This window comes from Oreochromis niloticus, linkage group LG16, assembly GCF_001858045.2.
Source record: "Oreochromis niloticus isolate F11D_XX linkage group LG16, O_niloticus_UMD_NMBU, whole genome shotgun sequence".
NCBI lineage: Eukaryota > Metazoa > Chordata > Actinopteri > Cichliformes > Cichlidae > Oreochromis > Oreochromis niloticus.
The window spans coordinates 26,769,431-26,791,421 of NC_031987.2; the positions used below are offsets into that span (position 1 = coordinate 26,769,431).

A 21,991-nucleotide genomic window follows, 5' to 3' on the forward strand; every position below is an offset into this window, starting at 1 on the left:
ATTTTAATTTCTAAGAGGCTTATTTTTGATTCAAGGGGCATTGGTGGTGTAGTAGCAACACCTTTGAGTAGCTATTCATTTTTAATTTGTATTTTTTGGAGGCATATGCTCATTTCTTGGTTTGTATCCTCAGCTTGATGTTGACCTGATTCTTAACAGGATGTAGTCAGCTCAGGATCAGCTGATGGATGACCTCAACAGATCTGACACTGAGAGCCATGCTCGGCTTTAAGCTAGCCTTCTCCTCGCCGGCTCACGCCTTGGTCATACGTACTTCCATATCTTTTACAGAAAATTGCTGCTTGTCAACATTACACCTGTCACAAATCCATTCGCACTGGGTAGCACTGTCACAGTCTGGCTTTACTTTTGTGTTCCTGAGACCCCACTGCCAATGCCCACTGCCTTCCTCATAACTGTACCGCTGATGCATTACCCTCAACAGGTGCTCTTTTCTGAAAGGATCACATAGGTATATTTAGATTTTGAAACTCGAGAGCAGTGCTCTGTGATTGGCTGTGTCAGCCACATGATAACCTGGGTAGAAACCGCAGCTGTGTGCTGTCGCCCAGCGTTTCTCTGGAGGGAAGCTGGGGAGGCTTTGGTGGCTTGGGAGACCAATAAACTTTAACTGGTAAGCAAAGGAAAGGATACAAAAAACAACAAATATCCATGTTGTCTGCACCCTGCATGGCTTTCCATCTGCTTGGAGATCCATTATTTCCATCCTCGGCTGCCATCTGGATCCAAGAATACCCTGCTGAGGAATAAGGAGTGTGAACAATCTTTTACACATTAAAGGAGTAACCAAACAATCCAGAACTACAAGACTCTTCAAGTCACTTCAGACAAGGCCGTCCTTTGGATGTATCTAAAATTTCAGCAGGAGTCTGAATTTTTTTGTTTTCTTTCCAAAGTCTCAGAAGCTTTCCGGCTTTTTCATCCTTCTACCTCTATGATTCTGGCGATTTCTTTAGTTCTTTTGCAGAGAAAATATAGATATATTGATACAAAGAGAGAGCATCCATGTACTAAAAAAGGTAGTTAGTATGCAATCCTATATTTAACCTGCAGCCTCAGAAGGTATTGCATCTCCATTTGCTAAACAGAGTCAGCCAGTCAGGCTGTGGCATTAGCTTACATGTCAAATAGCTGGAGCGCTGTTGGACAGCTGTCGCCAACCTTCAGCCAGGAGGCACAGTTCTTTGAACTGTGTTGTGGCACATAAGGGAGGAGGGGTGGCAGTCACATATTCAAAATCAGATGCCTATTAAAATTAGTCAGTGTCTCACCTATTACAGCAAACTCTGCAGATCTCCCTGTTTAATTATTCATTGAATCATTTGTAAGGTGTTTTACACGTTGTGTTATTGTTTTGTTTAGGAATTGGGCAAATCACAGAGTTGGACTGTCAGTTTGAGGCCCTGTTGGATGGAAAGTGAGGCTTCCTTACTGTCAGAGATTACTGCGAGACACCTTTGCTGGTATGGCCAGTATGCTGCTGTTATAGTTTATATATATGTTTACATAAATATAACATATACAAAAAGAAGAGGGTTGAAATATCCCTGGTGTAGCCATCCTTTGATATCTTCTCTAAGTCCCATTATATCCCATTTAAAATTTTTGATTTTATTTTGAAAGAACACGTAGAAGATTGTCTGTTTAACTCCACTGTGTATTTTTTATGTGTATATATATTACTCCCTCAGAGTAACACATACCTGAAAATGTGATCTGTGTTTTGTGTAGAATCTCTCAAACCGTCTCAAAATGACGGAAATTGTAGAGGAATATGAAGAATATGAAGAATATGAGGAGGAGGAGGAGGAGGAGGAGGTTGTGGAAAGGGTAAGTGGATCCCTTCTTAATCGCATATGTGAATAAATCCTAAAGTACTGTTGTTGCATTTTTTATATTTTGGCTTTTGATCTGGATAATAGAACTTCAGCTGTGATATCATTTAATAAATTTAAGTGTTGGATCTGCAAGTCCAGTGGAAGGCCCTATGAATAGTTTGGTTAGTGACGATACCCCTTACAGTCAGCAGTTCATGGAGGGAGACATACATGACTGCTGGTATATCCTGTTTCAGATAGACTCCTTCTGATGGGTTTTAAGTCCTGGATTGCCCTTAACAGTCAGTTATGAAGAAAAAGTTCTATAAATTGTATAATGTTACATTTTATTTGTGTCCTTTTGGAAGTGCAAGTACCTTTACTTGAGCTTTTGACATATGCCAGACAGCCACACATGTAAAGCAGATGTAATCATACAACTCTGACATGTAAAGTGACTTTTTTCCATAGATCCCAGCATTTGATTTCACTACACTGCTTGAGGAGGAACATATCTTGCAATGATCTATTGGCACCTAAATCCCCATAGTGTCCCTCCTGTGTATGATAGACATGCAAAGATTGGATTACATGCAGTTTGGGGGTGTGCCAGTTTCTGGAAGTTACTATTTTCCCATGTGAAATATTTCTCCAGATAGAGTGCTCACATCCCCCATGAGTTCATCACAGTTTTGCTGCTTTTAGAGTCCTTTTTGCATATGAATTATTGTCTTGTTCAGTGTCTCTGTGACAGTGTCTGATGGAAGAGTGAAAGCAGAAGGCTAACATTTAATCCCATATTTCCTGGTGAACTAGGATTAAAGTTAGCCTCGTATTTGTTCAAACTTAATATTGCTGATATCTTATAGGGGAGTCTGAATGACTGCTCTTGGTTGTCAGAATATCCAACCCAAGCTAACATTAAAAAAAAATATCATTTAACTCCCATATAACATATCAACTGTTTCAAACAGATTTACTACCTTTTGTGAAAAGATGTAAATCGTTTGGGAGGTAGGAAAGATAATTACGCACAAAATCAATACACTCTGATTTCACTAGAACTTTCATCTGTACTGCGGAGAAAAGATGCATTGTTTTCAATAAGATGTAAGACGGCTTCGTATTTAATCTACAGAATGGGGAGAAACATAGTGCTGTCCAGGTCAGACATAAAACATATGCTTAGTTTAATACATAATAAATAAACATTGAAAACCTCCTTAGTTAAGTTATTTCTTTTCAAATTTCTTACTCGTTTCTATATCATAATAATTATAAACGCTGAGAAGTTAAAAAAAAAATGACTTCAATTCTCAGGTCATTAAGGAGCAAAGTGTACAGTTGTCTATCTGGCATTCAGGCAAATTTAGAAATGGACTTCTGGAGCACATTGGCAGAGAGTGGAGGAAGGAGGAAGGGGGGGGGAATTAGATGGGCCGCTGTGCTGTAAATCAGCCCCTGATAGGCTGGAACAGGTTAATATCACAGTGCTAGAAATTTGCTTATGGGAGGTGGATGCATGGAAGAATGTGGTCTGCAGACAAGGAGTGTTTTTGCATTGAACTGTAGGGATGCTTAGTTATAGTGGTTCATCTACACCTATGGTTCTCTCCTGTCTGAGAGATTCATATACTGAAGCCGCTTACAAATGTTGATAAAAACGATTGAGATGTTCTTTCTCAGCTCTGGCTTTTCTTTCATTTAACCTAGATTTTAAGGTCTCTTGTCTCTTAATGTTCAACCTTATGTAAACGCTCTTCATCCTAAGAAGAAGGAGGAAGGCATGAAGTTAGAAATTAGAAGTGCTATTCCTGGATCGGGATGTATGTGAGAGACTGTCAGTGACTGAGTCGTCACTAGAAATTACATTTAAAAATGTACATTTGCATATTTACAAAAAGTTAAAAGAAAACCTTCTAAATTCTAAATTAACTGAGGTGGGTGGGATTTTTCTTTTATTTAGTTTATTTATATGTTAGCCTCAGAAACTAAATACAGCACCCCCGCATTGTATTAAGTTGAAGGTAGAACGCTCTTTGGTGAGATATTTCAAAATCTGAGCTAACAGAATAAAAACATCCTGTATAGATAGATTTTGTTAGAGCTAAATTGTTGAGTTTTTTTCTTGTTTTGTTGTTTGGCCGAATCAGTCCTTTAAACCCATAAGACCTATGTGTGAACAGCCATGGAGATTACAAAGCTGGCCAAACAGCTTGTGTACTGTTGTGTCCTGTAGCAACTGATAACAAAAGCATTGGTGTATGAAATAACAAATAAGAATAGAACAGTTGTCATGTGAGTATGCAGTGTTTTTAGACTTGGTCAGACAATCAAAGATTCAGGCTGTTCGGACTCACATAGAATATTAATGCTCCTTTATCCTCTGTTTAAAACAGACAGCAGCCATACTATTTTCACCTTTGGAAATTTTGCCCCTCCTTTAGGTGACTCTATTTGAGGGGACCGGTGATAAGTAGGTCACAAGTTACACCAAAAATCCCTGATGACAACTCTCTCTGTTTCTACTTATTAGCCTGCCTGGGGACATTTGCTAGAACAGCTGCTAACACGATACAGTGTAGAGTGATTTCTTTCTCGCAGTGCTGAAAGTGGCAGTGGCAGTAATTGATGAATGCCAGAGCTGTGGAAAAATCACCCTCAATCCAAACAAATATTTTGCTGTTTCTCCCATAATCTGTCCTGGAAATTTTGAAAACCCAGAGTGTGTCCTATATTTGTAATATGTTGAGCAGATTTCAACGACGACTGTCACTGAGCACAAGACTCAGTTCTTACAGGTAAAACACCTCCTCCCAGGCACAACGGTTCAAGCAGGGCAGGAGACCCTTGTCTCCCATGGCTTATGGTGCATCCCCCTTCTTTCCTGCATGCGTATATAGAGTATAGATAATGTGCTGTCTTGTTTGGCTTTGGCAGGTTTTTAGAGCTAAATAATAAGTTAAATATGTTAAGATTCAGCATTTTTACTAAGACAATACATGGCTTTTGTAATTTGGTTTCCTGCAGCTTTGCTGGCCAACAAATATAATATTGTAGTGTAACCTTTGTGTATATGTGCTGCTCAACGTTGTGTTGCATGCAAGTCATTTAAAATGTAAGTGTAATTGCTTGCCTTGGGTTTGTCTTTCATTCATTTACATTTCAGCAGGCGTAACCTTAGTATACAAAATCTCCATTGTCCTTCCAAATAGAATAAATCATTGATGATTAAATCATTTCACTAACTCGAGGTAAGTAATTAGAGCAGTGGGAATCCTGCTTCATATTGAAAAAGTCAGATCATTGTCCAGTCGACACATTTGAATGAAAGTGTAATAAAATCTCTAAAAGTCTGCTTTTTGAAAGTATCACCAGTCCTTTTGCTTTCCCTGTCGTTTTCCTTCCTGGCAATTACACTTAGTGCAATCAATAAAACGAGATTTGGGTTGTTAATTGTATTCTTCTGTCCTCTCCCAGTCTGGCTTGCCCACCAGGAAAGTAAGGAAGAAGGTCAAGGTGGATACTTCCAAGTTCATGACTCCATACCTGGCTCATAGCCAGAAGATGCTGGAGCAGTTCAGCCATGTAAGAAACAAGTTTGAGTTTCAGAGTTTTTATTTGCATGTATATACGCATTTATTTGACTTTTTACTTGTTTTTACTTGTTGGTTGTTTTCCTGCTTTGTATGACATTAATTGCTTACTTAAATTTTATGGCCGTTGTCCCTGACAGAATAAGTATCGCCACGCTTATGAAATGTCCAAAGGGACACCTCCTGCCATCGTTACTGATACGCCTGAATTGATTCGTATCAGGAAGGCCCAGGAGCAGCTTAGCGAGGTACTCTTTAAGATATGATGAATACAAAAGACACTTATTGGTTATTGAAAGGCACGTTTAAGCAGATTCAGAACAAATTTTCTATGATCTATATTTAACTATAAAACATAAAAATAAGCCTCTGGTCTCAAATATGATTTGATCTTGCTTTAGTGAGGAATAATTTGAGATAACACGCATTATCTTCAGGTTAAATACCGTATGGAGGGAAACAAAGCTCGGACAACCAGCTTGTACGACGGTGAAGCAAGAGAGATCGCCCACGTCAAGCATGTATCTGAGCTGATCAGCAAGGTAAGTTACCCAAATCTCTCAACATACAAAGAGAATGAATAAATATGACGTTAATGCTGGTTGTATAACACAAATGCTGTTGTTTTCCTCCATTCTAGGTTCTGTACAGACAGAAGTGGGATGAGACCAAGGACAGGTACCTGCTGCCTCCTGATGCTCCTGAGCTGGTTCAGGCTGTGAAGAATGCTGCTAATTACAGCAAAGTAGGTCCAGTGTAGCATTAAAGGGCTGACTTTTAAGTCCAACATTTAAAAAAATTCCAAAAGTGACATTATTGCACTGCATAATTTAACAATTCTATAATATCTGTTAAAATGTTTTATATTCACGTAGTAAGTGATAACGTTACACCTTGTTCAGAAACTTTATACCGAGGCCTGGGATGAAGATAAGACCATGTACTACCCCTACAGTGACAGTCCTGAGCTCCGTAGGGTGGCCAAGGCTCAGGAGGTCCTTAGTGATGTAAGTAAAATTTATTATCTATATCTGTCATGTTATTCAGATTTTCAATGTGTGTTTGTGGTTATTATATCTGCAAAAAACAACAAAAACAACAACAACAAAAAACACTGTATTGAGCCAGCCTCTGCTTTAATGTGTCCTCTGTTTTGATATGTCTTATAATATAATATATATTATATTATAAGTTGTTAATTATTCAAATCTATACATTTTAACTATCTCTGCATCATTAAATTGCTTTTTGAAAGAACAAAAACATTTTATACAGACAAATAAAATTACGCAAATTATAACAACATAACATACAGCAATTACACCACCTAGAGTTTTCTAGTTTAGACAGTTACTAGTGTTATTTCTTGTAGTGTTACAAGACAATTGACAATTACCACACTGTTAATTACAAAAACGTATGGTGTGTGTAAAGATGTTGAAATGTTCCTCTCAGTGTCCACTTGTTTGTGCTGACTCGGATCTGTCATATATCCCTGTTTAACTTACATTTAGGACAATTTACAGTTAGAGCCCAACTGATATGAGATATACAGAAGAGGATTAGGGTCACTGGAAAAAAAAAAGTGGGCACATCTTTTTTTTTCTTTTTCAGAATTGTGAGAAAAAAGTCAGACTTTTTTCTGACTTTGAATTCTGACTTTAATCTTAGAATTCTGACTTTTTTCTCACAATTCTGGAAAAGAAAAAAAGGACATGGCCGCTTTTTTTTTTTTTCCTCCTGTGGCCCTAATCTACAGAAGAAGAAAAAAAGTGGGCACAAGTCTTTACAATTAGAGCCCAACTGATATGAGATATATGGAAGACGATTAGGGTCACTGGAAAAAAAAAAAGTGGGAAAAAAGTCAGAATTCTGACTTTAATCTCAGAATTCTGAGAAAAAGCTCAGAATTCTGAGTTTAAAGTCAGAATTCTGAGATTAAAGTCAAATTTCTGACTTTTTTCTCAGAATTCTGAGATTAAAGTCAGAATTTTGAGAAAAAAGTCATTTAATCTCAGAATTCTGACTTTTTCTCAGAATTCTGAGAAAAAAAAGTCAGAATTCGTTTTTCTCAGAATTTTGACTTTAGTCTCAGAATTCTTTTTTCTCAGAATTCTGAGATTTTGACGTTAGTCTCAGAATTCTGACTTTTTTCCACTTTTTTTTTTCGGTGGCCCTAATCCTCTTCCGTACAGATAGGATCACAAAGTATCGAATGATACTTTTTGACCTTATCCTCTATCAGTGACGATGATACTTGGTGATCACCAAGAATCAGCCAATATTTTTTTTCTTTCAGACACAGGAAACAAATTTCTCCAGCATTCGTTGTGTGTCATTATTCACGAGTTTATATTAAGATAATATGTGACTGCAGTTTAAAGATAATAATATTTTAGTGCCATGACAAGTCACGTAAAAAACCCTTACGCTCTGCTCGGATCAGCTAGTTGGTGTGATTGTGCTGTTCCAAACACGTTGCTAACAAGGAAGTCGCAGAGTGTCCTTTGGTGACAAACTATAAAACACTCAAAACTCATAATATCGTTGGAGGGTGTTTCAACCATCTCTTAACGTTTTAATTTGGCTATATCGGTAAATACCTAATATTGATAATGACATATCGTGCATATTGCTATATCAGGTCAGGCTCTTATTACAGCTGTTATCTGTACGTCTCCTTTCTCTTGGGTTCTGTGTTGTTAAACTGTAATTTCCTCCATGGAAATTACCAGTCTATTTAGGTAGAGGCAAACTGTGCATGAAAGTCAGGTAATGGTGTTGACGAATTGAGCGTCTTAGTAAATTTTAACTCCTGTTGTGATTGACAGGTTCACTATAAGAAGGGTCACCATGAGCGCAAGGCCAAGTATACCTCCCTGCCTGATCCTCCTGAATTGGAGCTGGCCAAGAGAGTGTCCCAGCAGCGCAGTGATGTAAGTAACAATTTTAAACCAAACAAAAAACGCTATTACTGAGGTAGATATACTGATGAATTTTTCTTTTCATTAAGCTATAAATATACATAGATCCGACATTTAATTCCACAAAGTCATACTGAAAGCAATGTTCAGTGCAAGGTTAATAAGGGTAGAGGTGTATGCACTGCAGACAGTGAGGAGTGATTGGGGCACTTTTACTTTAGATCAAAATCCAAAATACGATAAATACAATATGAGGCCAATTCACAATTATTTAATCCATTGTCAAACCTTATCTGTATAGTGTTTCTTTTAATTCTAGACTCATCAACTTTTCTAGGCTTAACAGTGTTCATCCCCTAACTGAACATGGGAGTAATAAATATCTTTGCTTATTTTAGAGTCACAAAACTGGGCCTTGCACAGTGTAAGCACTGAAGCAGGACCCCCAGACACCAACCAACCCTGAGCAAGGGATCAGTCCACCTGCTCTCTGATATTAGTAGCAACACTAAGCTGGGTGGGAGAGGCTAACAATGACAGGAATTCCAATCATTCCTAATGTGTTTATATAAACATATGAGCGTTATTCATTTATCCTTTAATAAAAAAAACCCTTCTTATGTTAAATGCTATCTTTTCCTCACAGCTTAAGTACAAGGAAGATTACAATAAAAATGTAAAGGGTCAGTGGTGTGAGACTCCTTACTTCGACGTGGCTACTGCCAGGGTGGCAATGGAGAACCTCAGCGACGTAAGAATTCACTATTTAAAGGAAAGAATTTTCAGATTTCTGCTTTTCTTTGTCATTTTTCTCTACATAACTGTTGTGTGTTTTTTTTTCAGAGAAGATACACGCAACATTATGAGGATACAAAAGACCAAATTTATTTCATGCAAACAGAAACGCCCACTTATGAGGCAAACAAGAAGGCTCGTATTGCCGCTAGTGAGGTAAGCGCGAAAACACGCGCAAACACAAAGGTAACACAGTATTTTTATAGGCCCTATCTCATGTGGAAGACACGACAGAGAGTTGACCCATGTCTCAGAGCAGTGTGTGAGTCAACAGACTGAGTCCACTCTGACGCAGGGATACACTGTATTGTGCCCACACTGCATGACTGAGAGATCCACATTTGGTTTACTGTCACCACACACATTCGGTCTGTAGCTTTACTAGCACACAGGAATAAAATGCGAGTCTGTGTGACAAAGCTTTTCAGTTGCTCTGCACCTCATAGCCACCCACGCGTTCACACATAGGGGAAACATGCATCGTTTTTCAGAAATGCGAAAGACACACTTCTTAGCCGGCCCACCGACTGTGCCATCATTTTGAACCATGTGAACACACCTCATTATCACACTTTGTTTTACTCACAATGATCTGTTTCTGTCTTTAGGTCCAATACAAGAAGGAGTATGAGAAGAAAAAAGCAGAGTCTGACTACAACACGCTCCCCGCCACAGATAATCCTCTATTGAGGCAGCTCAGATATGCTGGCACTATCCTCAGTGATGTAGGTGTCTAAAAAGACCTGTGCAGAAAGTTTATTTTTCTTCTGTGACAAAAGACAGACATTTTGCATTTTCAGGAAAACTAAATTATAAAATCTTAGAAATTGAATTAGGGTTAATTCAGTATGTTGCTTTTATAAATTCTTTTACGGTGGCTGTTGTTAAATTATTGCTTAAATTACCCGGCCACTTGCCCTGTGATTGTTGGGATAGAGTCCAGCCCCTCCCCACGACCCTGAATTGGATAAGTGGAAGTGGAATACATAGTGTCTTCTATACACATTATCATATTAATAACTTATTAAATCACTCCAGAGTTACTTGCTGTGTTCTCTTAACAAGTATTTGATTAATTCATGTCACCAGGCTTGTTTTCTTGTTGTTTGCAATTACTCTCCTGTAGTTTTTCCTGTACCACATATGTATGTAGCTGCTCATGTATTTTTTATCGTTGTTTGACTTTGTTTTGTTTTTGCCTTTTCCTTTCCAGAAAGTATATAAGGCTAACTATGAGAAATCCAGGGGTTTCAGCATCAACTACTGTGACACGCCCAAGTTTCAGATGGACTCAGTACTTAAGTCGTTCTCTGATGTAAGAGAGCTCGTTGAGTTAAAATTTCTTTAAATATGAAACACTTATGTTTCTCTTTTAACACACGTTTTGATTTTCTTTTAGGCACATTATAAAGATAAGTATGAAAATGAGGTGAAGGGCCACTACATTGGAAGCTATGAGGACCTTTATATGCTTCACTGCCAGAAAGTCGAGGAAATGAAAAATGAGGTTTGTGCATTAAAAAATTTGAGCATGTCTTAATATATTCCTCATCAAGCCTTTCCTAATAACACAATATTTGCTTTTTGTATTTCACAGCAACTATATAAAGCTGATTATGAAGACATTAAAACTAGATGCTTCTTTCCTCAAACAATTACGCCTGAATACGAAGCTGTGAAGAAGCTTCAGCAATGTAGCGATGTGAGTAGTCGCTGATTATAAAACTGTTCATTGCAATAAAATGGATCCAGGTTCTTTTTGGATTCCTTATATGTATATGGACAATTATTATTTTTGTTTTGATCCTTTGGTTTTCAGAATGTTTACCGGCAACATCCAGACACAGTGAAATTTACACAAGTGGTGGATTCACCAGTTCAAGTTCAAGCCGCCATCAACGCCAAACAGCTAAGTGACGTATGTACCTTTTTCGGACCACTTCCTCTTGGTGCTAATGTAGGAAAGTTTAGAATTTAAACTGGTACAGTAAAGCTCACAAACACCCACTGAACATACCTGCTACCTGCATATATTAGTACTGTGAATGTGACTATTTTGTTTTCTTGGTGTCCATTTATGGCCTGGAATTCTTGCAATCATCAGCTTGTGTCAGTCCAGTTCTCCTAGATATGCAGATCACCTTTAAATTTGCTCAATCATCCATGAAGCCCAGCTGTCTTTCTATGGGCGCCATGGAAACTGGAGAGCCATTTCTCTGTAGTATAAATAGAAACAAGCATTCAGTTGGCCCAGAATAAACCCTGTGATCAGACAGGGGTTGGGGAGGTAGAGAAAGGAACAGTCACCATCTCTGAGCCCTGACAGCACACTACTGCCCCCCAGTGACAGAAAGTCAAATAACAGCTTATCAGACATTATACCCTGAGCAGTACTGACACAATAATATTACCATTTTGCTCTTCTGCAGTTAAACTACAAGGCACAGTACGAGGAAATAAAAGTGAAGAACAGTCTGCCCCCAGACTACCCCTTCTTCATCCAGTCCAGAGTTAACGCTTTTAACCTCAGTGATGTAAGTAACGGTGATATTTTCATATCTCTAAAATTTAACTCGTATCAGCTTTGATTTCTCATAGATTTCAATTTCCTGAATGGCACACTTTCTTCTTGCAGAACTGCTATAAGTATGATTGGGAGAAAACCAAAGCGAAAAAGTTTGAGATCAAAGGGGATACCATCTCAATCCTTGCTGCCCGTGCTCACACAAACGCCATCAGTGATGTAAGTATCCTACAGTGTCAGCCTTTGTATTTATATTTCTTTGCTTCAACAGATAAATTACCTGCAGTACCTGTTATGTATTCTAATCCATGATGAATTCTGTTCATTACTAGGTTAAATATAAAAAGGAGTATGAGAAGAACAAGGGAAAGATGGTTGGAGCCCTCAGTATTAACGACGATCCGAAGATGCTGCACTCTGTCCATGTGGCCAAAATCCAGAGTGATGTAAGTTATTAGCTGATGTCATATTTTGATAAATATTCATTTATGGGGGTTAAAAAGAAGGGCAATTGAGCAATCTCTTGTTAATGTCTTCACAGCGTGAATACAAAAAAGACTATGAAAAAGTAAAGACCAAGTATCATACACCGCTGGATATGTTGTCAGTCACCTTGGCTAAGAAATCCCAGGCGATTACCAGCATGGCCGGTTACAGGAGCATCAGCACCAACTATTTCCTTCCACCCGACAGCGTCCTGCTGGATCTGGCCAAGAAAGCCAACGTTATCCAGAGCGATGTAAGTCCAAACAGACTTCAGAGACTCCAACTCACAGTTTAGCTAAAGTTTTGCTTTTTTCATCATAATATAAAACCATGTGCTGATGTGCTATTGTGGGCTTAAATATTCATCAACATTTGTTTTGGTTTTGTGTGTTTCTCTGCACCAAAGAATGAGTATAAAGCTGACTACAACAGCTACACCAAAGGTACTCCATGGGTCCCATATGGCTCATTGGAAGTGGAAAAGGCTAAGAAAGCTGCAGAGATCCTCAATGAGGTATGTGTGCCATGGGGCTTTATGCACAGACATTCCCCTTCTTTCCATCTGCTCTCATGGTAATAACAAAATGCATATTTCAGAGCTGATAGGTCATTAAAATAATAATATTTATTTACTCTTTTCCTTCAGAAAAAATACAGAACCCACCCAGACAAGATCCCCTTCACATCTATCGACGACCACCCCATCATGATGCAGGCCAAAGTCAACCAGCTTCAGAGGAGCGATGTGAGTCCAGTGTCACTGTTCATACTGGAGAAAGAATTCCTTCTGCATTTTCCCAAGATCCCTTTTAGGAAGATTGTTGTTTGCTCTTACTTTCTTTTAATTTCTGCCCTGTCACATTTATTCTTTTATAGCTGTTCTACAAGCGAGGTCTAGAGGAGATCCATCAGAAGTACTCTCTGCCCCCGGATGTCCCAGAGTTCCTTCAGGCCAAGTGCAATGCCTACAACATCAGCAAGGTGATGAATGCACATAAAGAAAGAAAAATGAACAAAATATTTTTTCAACTCACTTTTAAAACTGATATAACGGTATATCACCACAGTATGTGTGTGCATCTGTTCATGTTTGTGTAAAGCTATAATGGATACATACCTAAAACATTGTTCATATGTTTTTTGTGATTTCAGAATTACTACAAGCTTGCCTGGCAGGAGCTGATTGCTAAGGGTTATGACCTGAAGCCTGATGCCATCCCTATTGTTGCTGCCAAAGCTGCCAGACATGCTGCCAGTGATGTAAGATTTCTGAAAGACTGCATTTTATCAAGCTATCTACCAAATTTGCTGCACTTTTTAAATAATTGTTACATATAAAAAACTAGAGAAGCTCTATGTGCTTTAACTCCTAGGTCCAGTACAAAAAGGCTTATGAGAAGGCGAGAGGCCACCATGTTGGCTTCCGCAGTCTCCAGGATGATCCTCTGCTGGTTCACTACATGCAAGTGGCAAAGATACAGAGTGACAAGAACTACAAGAAGGACTACCACAAGGCCAAGCTGAAGTATCACACGCCAGTGGACATGCTCAGTGTAGCTCATGCCAAGCAGGCTTCAGCTGTGCAGACCTACGTTGGCTACAAGCAGCACCACCATAAATACTTTCTTCTCCCCGATGCTATGGGTCTGCAACTTGCTCGCACCATGAACTACAATTCCAGCGATGTATGTTATTAACAATGCTTGTGACTTAATGGCAATATAAACCTTATGGACTCTCTAAAAATGGTATTTGGTCTGACAATAGTTTCTTGTTTTTCTGGGGTTTTTCTATTTCTCAGCACAACTACAAGATGGATTATGAGACCTCGGTCAAGGGTATTGGCTGGGTTCCAATTGGTTCTCTGGATGTTGAAAAAGCCAAAACGGCAGCAGCAGCTCTGAATGAGAAAAAGTACAGGCAGCACCCTGACACCATCAAGTTCACCAGTGTTACTGACTCCATGAACATGGAGCTGGCTAAGACCAATGCTAAGATCATGAATGTGGTGAGAAGGACAAAACAAAATAATGACTACATATGTAAACTTTAGTCCTTTTCAGAGAAGAAATAAATTCTTGCCTTCACTGTAATTACACAGAAAGAGTACAAAGCCAGCGGAGAGAAGTTCATGCACACTTACCATCTCCCTCCTGATGCCCCCCAATTTCTGCAAGCCAGATACAATGCTGCCAACATCAGCCAGGTTAGCTGCAGATTGACTTAAGCACATATGAAACATACAGAGAAATTTAATTGTGAATGTTTTTGTAACAATATTGCTCATTATCTTTTTGTTTAGAATTATTACACTTATTCTCACCGCCAAGATCTGCTCAAAGGACATCACGTGAAAGAGGATTCCATTCCCATCGTAGCAGCCAAAACTTCAAGAAACATTGCCAGCAATGTGAGCTGGAATTATGCTTTTCTTAATATTTTTTTCAATGTTAATGCATTTAATAATATTACTTATAATGCATTTTCTTTAATACAGTACAAGTATAAGCTGGCCTATGAGAAAGAAAAGGGCCATCACGTTGGCTTCCGCAGCCTCCAGGATGATCCTCTGCTGGTTCACTATATGCAAGTGGCAAAGATGCAGAGTGACAAGAACTACAAGAAGGACTACCACAAGGCCAAGCTGAAGTATCACACCCCAGTGGACATGCTCAGTGTGGCTCATGCCAAGCAGGCTTCTGCTGTTCAGACTATGGCTGGATACAAGAAGATCCCCCACAGCTTCTTGCTTCTTCCTGACAACCTGCACCTGCAGCTGTGTCGCAACATGATGGCGATTCAAAGTGACGTATGTATTCTTTTCATCTTATTCTTTTTATATATTGGTCTAATCCTGGAACAACATATATAGCATTACATATATGTATAAATTTGATTATGACCTTTGATTAATTTTGATTTTCTCTAAATACCCACAGAATGTCTACAAGTCAGATTACAACAACTACTCTAAAGGTATAGGATGGGTCCCTATTGGTTCTCTGGATGTTGAAAAAGCCAAAACTGCTAAAGCTGCGCTGGATGAAAGAAATTACCGCCAGCACCCCAGTAATTTCAAATATACAAGCAAGACCGATGCCATGAACATGACTCTAGCTATGGCCAACACTAAACAGATGGACATCGTAAGAATCCCTTTTCTTAACAGAAGATACTTACGTAGACATTCTTTAAAAATTCACTGTTGTTTCTTTCTTCTGACTAGACTGCATACAAAGCTTCTGGAGAGAAGTTCATGCACACCTACCACCTGCCGCCTGACTGCCCCGAGTTCCTCCAGGCTAAGTTTAATGCCCAGACTATTAGCGAGGTTAGAGCACAAATTATTTAATTGAATATGCAAGTCGAAGCAATAGCAGTTTCCTGAAATTCAAGGTGTATATGAGCATAGTTGTGCAAAAAGTTGTTGTAACACTTTGCTGTTTCTTTGCAGAGTAATTACAGGCACAAGTGGGTGGAAGACATTGCCAAGGGATATGACATGAAGCCTGATGCTATTCCCATCCTGCATGCCAAGCACGGCAGGCATATTGCCAGCAATGTAAGTAATAAATGCATGTAATAAATTTAACTGTACAAAAGAAAGAATCAACACATCACTTCTTCATTTTATTTTTTTTCTTTAGGTCCAGTACAAAAAGGCTTATGAGAAGGCAAGAGGTCACCATGTTGGCTTCCGCAGCCTCCAGGATGATCCTCTGCTGGTTCACTACATGGAGGTGGCAAAGATACAGAGTGACAAGAACTACAAGAAGGACTACCACAAAGCCAAGCTGAAGTATCACACCCCAGTGGACATGCTCAGTGTAGCTCATGCCAAGCAGGCTTCAGCTGTTCAGACAATGGCTGGATACAAGAAGATCCCTCACAGCTACTTGCTTCTCCCTGACAACCTGCAACTGCGGCTGTGTCGAACCATGAACCTCCAGTCAAGTGATGTAAGTAGCAATGATAGTCATATGCATGCCTTCTTTTTTTAAATAATCAAAACCAGATTTGAATTACAAAAGATCATTAAATGGCCTGTATTTATATAGCACTTTACTAGTCCCTAAGGACCCCAAAGCGCTTTTACACAACCAGTCATCCACCCATTCACACACACATTCACACACTGGTGATGGCAAGCTACATTAATCTTTACTTTGGAACTAATTTGCATCATGACCTCACTTCTTTTTTCAGAATGATTACAAATCTGACTGGAATAACTTTGTCAAAGGCATTGGATGGGTCCCTATTGGCTCGCTTGCTGTTGAAACCGCCAAGGTTGGCGGTCAGATTCAGAGTGAAAAGAAGTACCGCACTCATCCATCCAATTTCAAGTTTAGCAAACTGATGGACTCCATGGACTTGGCTTTGGCTAGTGCCAACAACCAGATCATGAACAAGGTGCAGTATTTTCAGATGTGTTGTATAGGGTCACAAAATAGAGATAGTCATGTTCATGATAAACATTGCGATTGATCCCTTTCACTGATTTCTTAACCTACAGAAAGCATACACCGCAGCCTGGGAGAAGGACAAAGTTACCACCCATGTCATGCCAGACGCTCCTGAGATTCTGCTGGCAAAGGCTAATGCTCTGAACATGAGCAATGTAAGGCATTACAAATTATATTTATTTTTATTTATTCAGTTATTTATATGATTTAACATCTATGTCTTATCTAACCATTATGCTGTACGCCATGGCTATATAATATATGTATGATCGTTGTCTGTAGCGTAACCTCTCTGTCATTGTATATGTTTTCACAGAAACTTTACAAAGCTGGTGTTGTGGAGATGGCTAATAAAGGCTACAACCTCAAAGCAGATGCTATCCCCATTCTGGCTGCCAAGGCTGGCACCACCATTGCCAGCAATGTAAGTAGAAAATAAAGCTAATCTAGCAAGTTAAGGAGTTTATTTCTTACAGCCCATTACACATGCTGACCAAGTGCACATTTTTTGTTACAGTACAAGTACAAATTGGCTTATGAGAAGGCAAGAGGCCACCATGTTGGCTTCCGCAGCCTCCAAGATGATCCTCTGCTGGTTCACTATATGCAAGTGGCAAAGATGCAGAGTGATAAGAACTACAAGAAGGACTACCACAAAGCCAAGCTGAAGTATCACACCCCAGTGGACATGCTCAGTGTGCTCCATGCCAAGCAGGCTTCTGCTGCTCAGACTATGGCTGGATACAGACACATTCAGCACACTAATGCTCTCCTGCCTGATGCCATGAACCTGGAGCTGGCTCGTAACATGCAGCTCATTGCTAGTGATGTATGTATAACAATCTGAAAAGATAACAATTTTACACAGTTACTGCCCTTATTGTGCATATCTGTGCTGCACTGTGAAATAAACACTTGTGTATTCCCCTCAGAACCAGTACAAGAGTGAGTATGAGCACTACATCAAAGGAATAGGATGGGTCCCTATTGGATCACTTTCAGTTGAGACAGCTAAAGTTGGCGGTCAAATTCTTAGTGAAAAGAAATACCGCACTCATCCATCCAACCTCAAGTACAGCAAGCTGATGGACTCCATGGACTTGACTCTGGCTACTGCCAACAATCAGATCATGAACAAGGTGAAATCTTTTAACTTTAATTGGAGAACAAAGCCACACAATATTGTCAAAAACATTGTTCATAACTGACACTATTATTTGATTTTTCTAATGATTTTTTCTTGCAGAAAGCATACACTGCAGCATGGGAAAAGGACAAACTGTCTGTTCATATTATGCCAGATGCTCCTGAGATTCTCCTTGCAAAGGCTAATGCCCTCAATATGAGCAATGTAAGGGGAATCCGTCAAATTAATAAACCTACTGAGTCTTTTTATTTATTAGGCTGTTAATAATGCAAATCACTTACCTTAGTCGTATGTAATTTCAGAAACTTTACAAAGCTGGTGTTGTGGAGATGGCTAATAAAGGCTACAACCTCAAAGGAGATGCTATCCCCATTCTGGCTGCCAAGGCTGGCACCACCATTGCCAGCAACGTAAGTAGAAAATAAAGTAAATGTCGCAAGTCAAGGGGTTTATTTCCTACAGCCCATCACACATGCTGACCAAGTGTGTATTTATTATTACAGTACAAGTACAAATTGGCTTATGAGAAGGCGAGAGGCCACCATGTTGGCTTCCGCAGCCTCCAGGATGATCCTCTGCTGGTTCACTACATGGAGGTGGCAAAGATACAGAGTGACAAGAACTACAAGAAGGACTACCACAAGGCCAAGCTGAAGTATCACACCCCAGTGGACATGCTCAGTGTGGTCCATGCCAAGCAGGCTTCTGCTGCTCAGACTATGGCTGGATACAGACACATTCAGCACACTAATGCTCTCCTGCCTGATGCCATGAACCTGGAACTGGCTCGTAACATGCAGTTTATTGCCAGTGATGTATGTATAAAAATTTGAACAGATAAGATTTTTTCACGATTGCTACCATTATTGTGCTGCACTTTGAAATAAACACTTGTGTATTCCCCTCAGAACCAGTACAAGAGTGAGTATGAGCACTACATCAAAGGAATAGGATGGGTCCCTATTGGATCGCTGGATGTTGAGAAAGTAAAATCAGCAGGGAAGGCCCTCAGTGAGAAACTGTACCGTCAGCCTCCTAGCAACTTCAAATTCACCAAAGATATGCACTCCATGGACTTGACACTGGCCACTAACAACAACCAGATTATGGATAAGGTACTGAAGAGAATTTGTCATGAATATAACTGAAAAGTACTTTCTCTTCATTTTATGTGAAGCTGACAATTACATTTTGCTTCTTTAGCAATCCTACATCAAAGCCTGGGAAAAAGACAAGACTTCAATCCATGTCATGCCTGATGCAATGGGCATTGTTCTGGCAAGGGAAAACAGGAAGAACTACAGTGAGGTATCGTATAATATGCAAAGTTTCCTGTCGTTAATGATGTGGATGACAGTTAGGGAAACAATTACACTAATACTATTAGTATGTCCATTTGAAGGTAGACATGGTTTCCTCGTTGACATTATTTCTTGCTATAGAAACTGTACAAGTTGGATCATGAACTGTCCAAGAAGAAGGGCCATAATCTTCGTGGTGATGCCATTGCTGTCCAAGCTGCGAAAGCCTCCACTGTAATTGCTAGTGATGTAAGTGTCAGTTTATATTTTCTTTACTGTATTACTTTATGTGTATATTTATTCTAATATGCTGTTTGGTGACTAAACGTCATACTATTGCTTTTTTAGTACAAGTACAAGACAGGATACCGTAAACAGGTTGGTCACCACATCGGCGCTCTCAGCATCCAGGACGACCCTCTGCTCATGCTGGCTCTGAACTCAGCCAAGATTGCCAGTGATGCTCTGTACAAGAAAGACTTCAACAAGTCCAAGACCAAGTTCCATCTGCCAGTGGACATGATGGCCTTTGAACTGGCCAAAAAGAACCAGATTCAAGTCAACCATTTCAACTACATCACCCGACTGCACAACTGGACATGCCTGCCAGACTCCAATGATGTGGTCCAGGCCAGACATGCGTATAATTTACAAAGTGATGTGAGTGTATTTTAATAATTTATGTAATAATAATATTATTATATTGCAGGACTCATGTTTTCTACTATATATCATTTTTGTTGTCCGCGAGCTTCGACCATTGCAAATCATTCTTGGTTTTTGTTTTTCTCTTTCAGGCTATTTACAAGGAGGATCTGAAGATGTTGCAGGGTATTGGTTGGGTGCCAATAGGTTCATTAGATGTTGAGAAGGTGAAGAAAGCTGGTGAAATCCTGAGTGAGAAAAAGTATCGTCAGCACCCGAGCAAATACGGTTTTAAAATATCCACTGAAGACATGCCTTTAGCACTGGCTAAGGCCAATGCTCAGGTTATGAATAAGGTATGGAATCCCATTTAAAACCTCCATCAGCCATATTGGATGTTGTATGTAAATTAAGTTATTGTAAAATTCACACATTTAGAGGTCACAATGTAACTACTTTTTCTCATTTTTTTTTTCATTTTTGTTACTGCAGAGAGCATACATTGACGCTTGGGAGAACGAGAAGACAAAGATCCATGTCATGCCTGATGCTATGGATGTCCTTCTAGCCAAAGCAAACAACGTTAACTACAGTGTGGTATGTAGGCATTTGTGGTGTACAAAGACTCACATCACTTATGATATTTTAAATGTATATAACTTCCATCTGTTGGATGATTGTGTTTCCTCACAGAAAAAGTACAAGCAGGCACATGAAGACTCCAAGAAGAAGGGCTATGATCTGCGCAACGATGCCATTTCCATCATTGCAGCCAGAGCTTCCAGGGACATTGCCAGTGATGTAAGTCTTTAATCTGAATTATTTACATAAAAAATATAATAATCATATTATAATAACAGTGCAAATATATTAGTTTTGATATTGATTTATAGGGCTTATTAATGCATACATGAATTTTTAAAAATAATAAAACCCATTGTACAGCATGTATAAAACTGTTTAAAGGCAGTGATGATATTATTTTATTTTTCATCCAGTACAAGTACAAGACAGGATACCGTAAACAGGTCGGTCACCACATCGGTGCTCGCAGCATCCAGGACGACCCTCTGCTCATGCTGGCTCTGAACTCAGCCAAGATCGCCAGTGATGCTCTGTACAAGAAGGACTTCAACAAGTCCAAGACCAGGTTCCACCTGCCAGTGGACATGCTCAATCTGGAACTGGCCAAGAAATGTCAGATCCAAGTCAACGACTTCAACTACAGAACTCACCTGCACCAGTGGACGTGCCTGCCAGACTCCAATGATGTGGTTCAGGCCAGACATGCATATGACCTGCAGAGTGATGTGTGTATATATTTATAATTCATATATATATATATATATGTATATACAGTTTCTGTATTCTATATTTCTACATATAGTTTCTTGTATATCTGCCAACTTTTGCCACAACACTTTCTTTCTTTTTTTCCAGGCTGTGTACAAGGAGGATCTGAAGATTTTGCAGGGTATTGGTTGGGTGCCAATAGGTTCATTAGATGTTGAGAAGGTGAAGAAAGCTGGTGAAATCCTGAGTGAGAAAAAGTATCGTCAGCACCCGAGCAAATACGGTTTTAAAATATCCACTGAGGACATGCCTTTAGCACTGGCTAAGGCCAATGCTCAGGTTATGAACAAGGTAAAAATTCAATAACACTCAAAATGCAGCAAAGTATAACTAATACAGGATGACTCTGGTGAAGTACTAATGCTGACATGGTAAAGAAATGATTCTGTGCACAGCTTCATGGTTGATAATGTTTATATGCTGTTACATTTTTCCATGATTACAGAGAGCATACATTGAAGCCTGGGAGAATGAGAAGACAAAGATTCATGTCATGCCTGATGCTATGGATGTCCTTCTGGCTAAAGCAAACAACGTTAACTACAGCCTGGTATGTAGGAAATTAAAACTTTTTACTGTATAAGCAATTTAAACATTTGTTTTGAATAATTAATTCAGATCATTGAATTTATTGCATTAATATCTTGATAAGATGTCAAGGCAGGTATTTAGGTATTTATGATTTGAACATTATTATTTGTTGTTTTTATTACATGTTTAAAATCTGTTTTTTGTGATCCTATACAGAAAAAGTACAAGCAGGCACATGAAGATTCCAAGAAGAAGGGCTACGATATGCGAAATGACGCCATATCCATCATTGCAGCCAGAGCTTCCAGGGACATTGCCAGTGATGTAAGCTCACTGGATCTCAACAATGATAAACTTTTATATTTAAATATCAGACCCCGCTAAC

The 21,991-nt window shown here is 39.2% G+C and overlaps 1 protein-coding gene across 9 annotated transcripts in view; it reads left to right on the top strand.

The window, feature by feature from the left end:
* Positions 1-548: 548 nt before the first annotated feature.
* neb (nebulin) overlaps positions 549-21,991 on the top strand; it is a 58,485-nt gene continuing 37,042 nt past the window's right edge. For all 9 annotated transcript variants that reach the window (XM_025903481.1, XM_019352991.2, XM_019352993.2 and 6 more), the window contains exons 1-53: positions 549-634; positions 1,384-1,484; positions 1,753-1,851; positions 4,595-4,639; positions 5,319-5,426; positions 5,575-5,682; positions 5,872-5,976; positions 6,075-6,179; positions 6,337-6,441; positions 8,266-8,370; positions 9,005-9,109; positions 9,202-9,309; positions 9,762-9,878; positions 10,367-10,468; positions 10,553-10,660; positions 10,751-10,855; positions 10,973-11,071; positions 11,583-11,687; positions 11,789-11,896; positions 12,010-12,123; positions 12,219-12,416; positions 12,570-12,677; positions 12,810-12,908; positions 13,040-13,144; positions 13,316-13,423; positions 13,537-13,848; positions 13,965-14,171; positions 14,265-14,369; positions 14,466-14,573; positions 14,661-14,972; positions 15,103-15,309; positions 15,390-15,494; positions 15,618-15,725; positions 15,811-16,122; positions 16,370-16,576; positions 16,680-16,784; positions 16,946-17,053; positions 17,147-17,458; positions 17,562-17,768; positions 17,876-17,980; positions 18,079-18,186; positions 18,280-18,591; positions 18,685-18,891; positions 18,980-19,084; positions 19,219-19,326; positions 19,426-19,737; positions 19,875-20,078; positions 20,215-20,319; positions 20,416-20,523; positions 20,721-21,032; positions 21,163-21,366; positions 21,521-21,625; positions 21,823-21,930. In XM_025903481.1, coding sequence (XP_025759266.1) covers positions 1,774-1,851; positions 4,595-4,639; positions 5,319-5,426; positions 5,575-5,682; positions 5,872-5,976; positions 6,075-6,179; positions 6,337-6,441; positions 8,266-8,370; positions 9,005-9,109; positions 9,202-9,309; positions 9,762-9,878; positions 10,367-10,468; positions 10,553-10,660; positions 10,751-10,855; positions 10,973-11,071; positions 11,583-11,687; positions 11,789-11,896; positions 12,010-12,123; positions 12,219-12,416; positions 12,570-12,677; positions 12,810-12,908; positions 13,040-13,144; positions 13,316-13,423; positions 13,537-13,848; positions 13,965-14,171; positions 14,265-14,369; positions 14,466-14,573; positions 14,661-14,972; positions 15,103-15,309; positions 15,390-15,494; positions 15,618-15,725; positions 15,811-16,122; positions 16,370-16,576; positions 16,680-16,784; positions 16,946-17,053; positions 17,147-17,458; positions 17,562-17,768; positions 17,876-17,980; positions 18,079-18,186; positions 18,280-18,591; positions 18,685-18,891; positions 18,980-19,084; positions 19,219-19,326; positions 19,426-19,737; positions 19,875-20,078; positions 20,215-20,319; positions 20,416-20,523; positions 20,721-21,032; positions 21,163-21,366; positions 21,521-21,625; positions 21,823-21,930 — 7,566 coding nt within the window. In that variant the 5' untranslated portion in view covers positions 549-634; positions 1,384-1,484; positions 1,753-1,773. The remainder of the gene's footprint in view (positions 635-1,383; positions 1,485-1,752; positions 1,852-4,594; positions 4,640-5,318; positions 5,427-5,574; positions 5,683-5,871; positions 5,977-6,074; positions 6,180-6,336; positions 6,442-8,265; positions 8,371-9,004; positions 9,110-9,201; positions 9,310-9,761; positions 9,879-10,366; positions 10,469-10,552; positions 10,661-10,750; positions 10,856-10,972; positions 11,072-11,582; positions 11,688-11,788; positions 11,897-12,009; positions 12,124-12,218; positions 12,417-12,569; positions 12,678-12,809; positions 12,909-13,039; positions 13,145-13,315; positions 13,424-13,536; positions 13,849-13,964; positions 14,172-14,264; positions 14,370-14,465; positions 14,574-14,660; positions 14,973-15,102; positions 15,310-15,389; positions 15,495-15,617; positions 15,726-15,810; positions 16,123-16,369; positions 16,577-16,679; positions 16,785-16,945; positions 17,054-17,146; positions 17,459-17,561; positions 17,769-17,875; positions 17,981-18,078; positions 18,187-18,279; positions 18,592-18,684; positions 18,892-18,979; positions 19,085-19,218; positions 19,327-19,425; positions 19,738-19,874; positions 20,079-20,214; positions 20,320-20,415; positions 20,524-20,720; positions 21,033-21,162; positions 21,367-21,520; positions 21,626-21,822; positions 21,931-21,991) is intronic.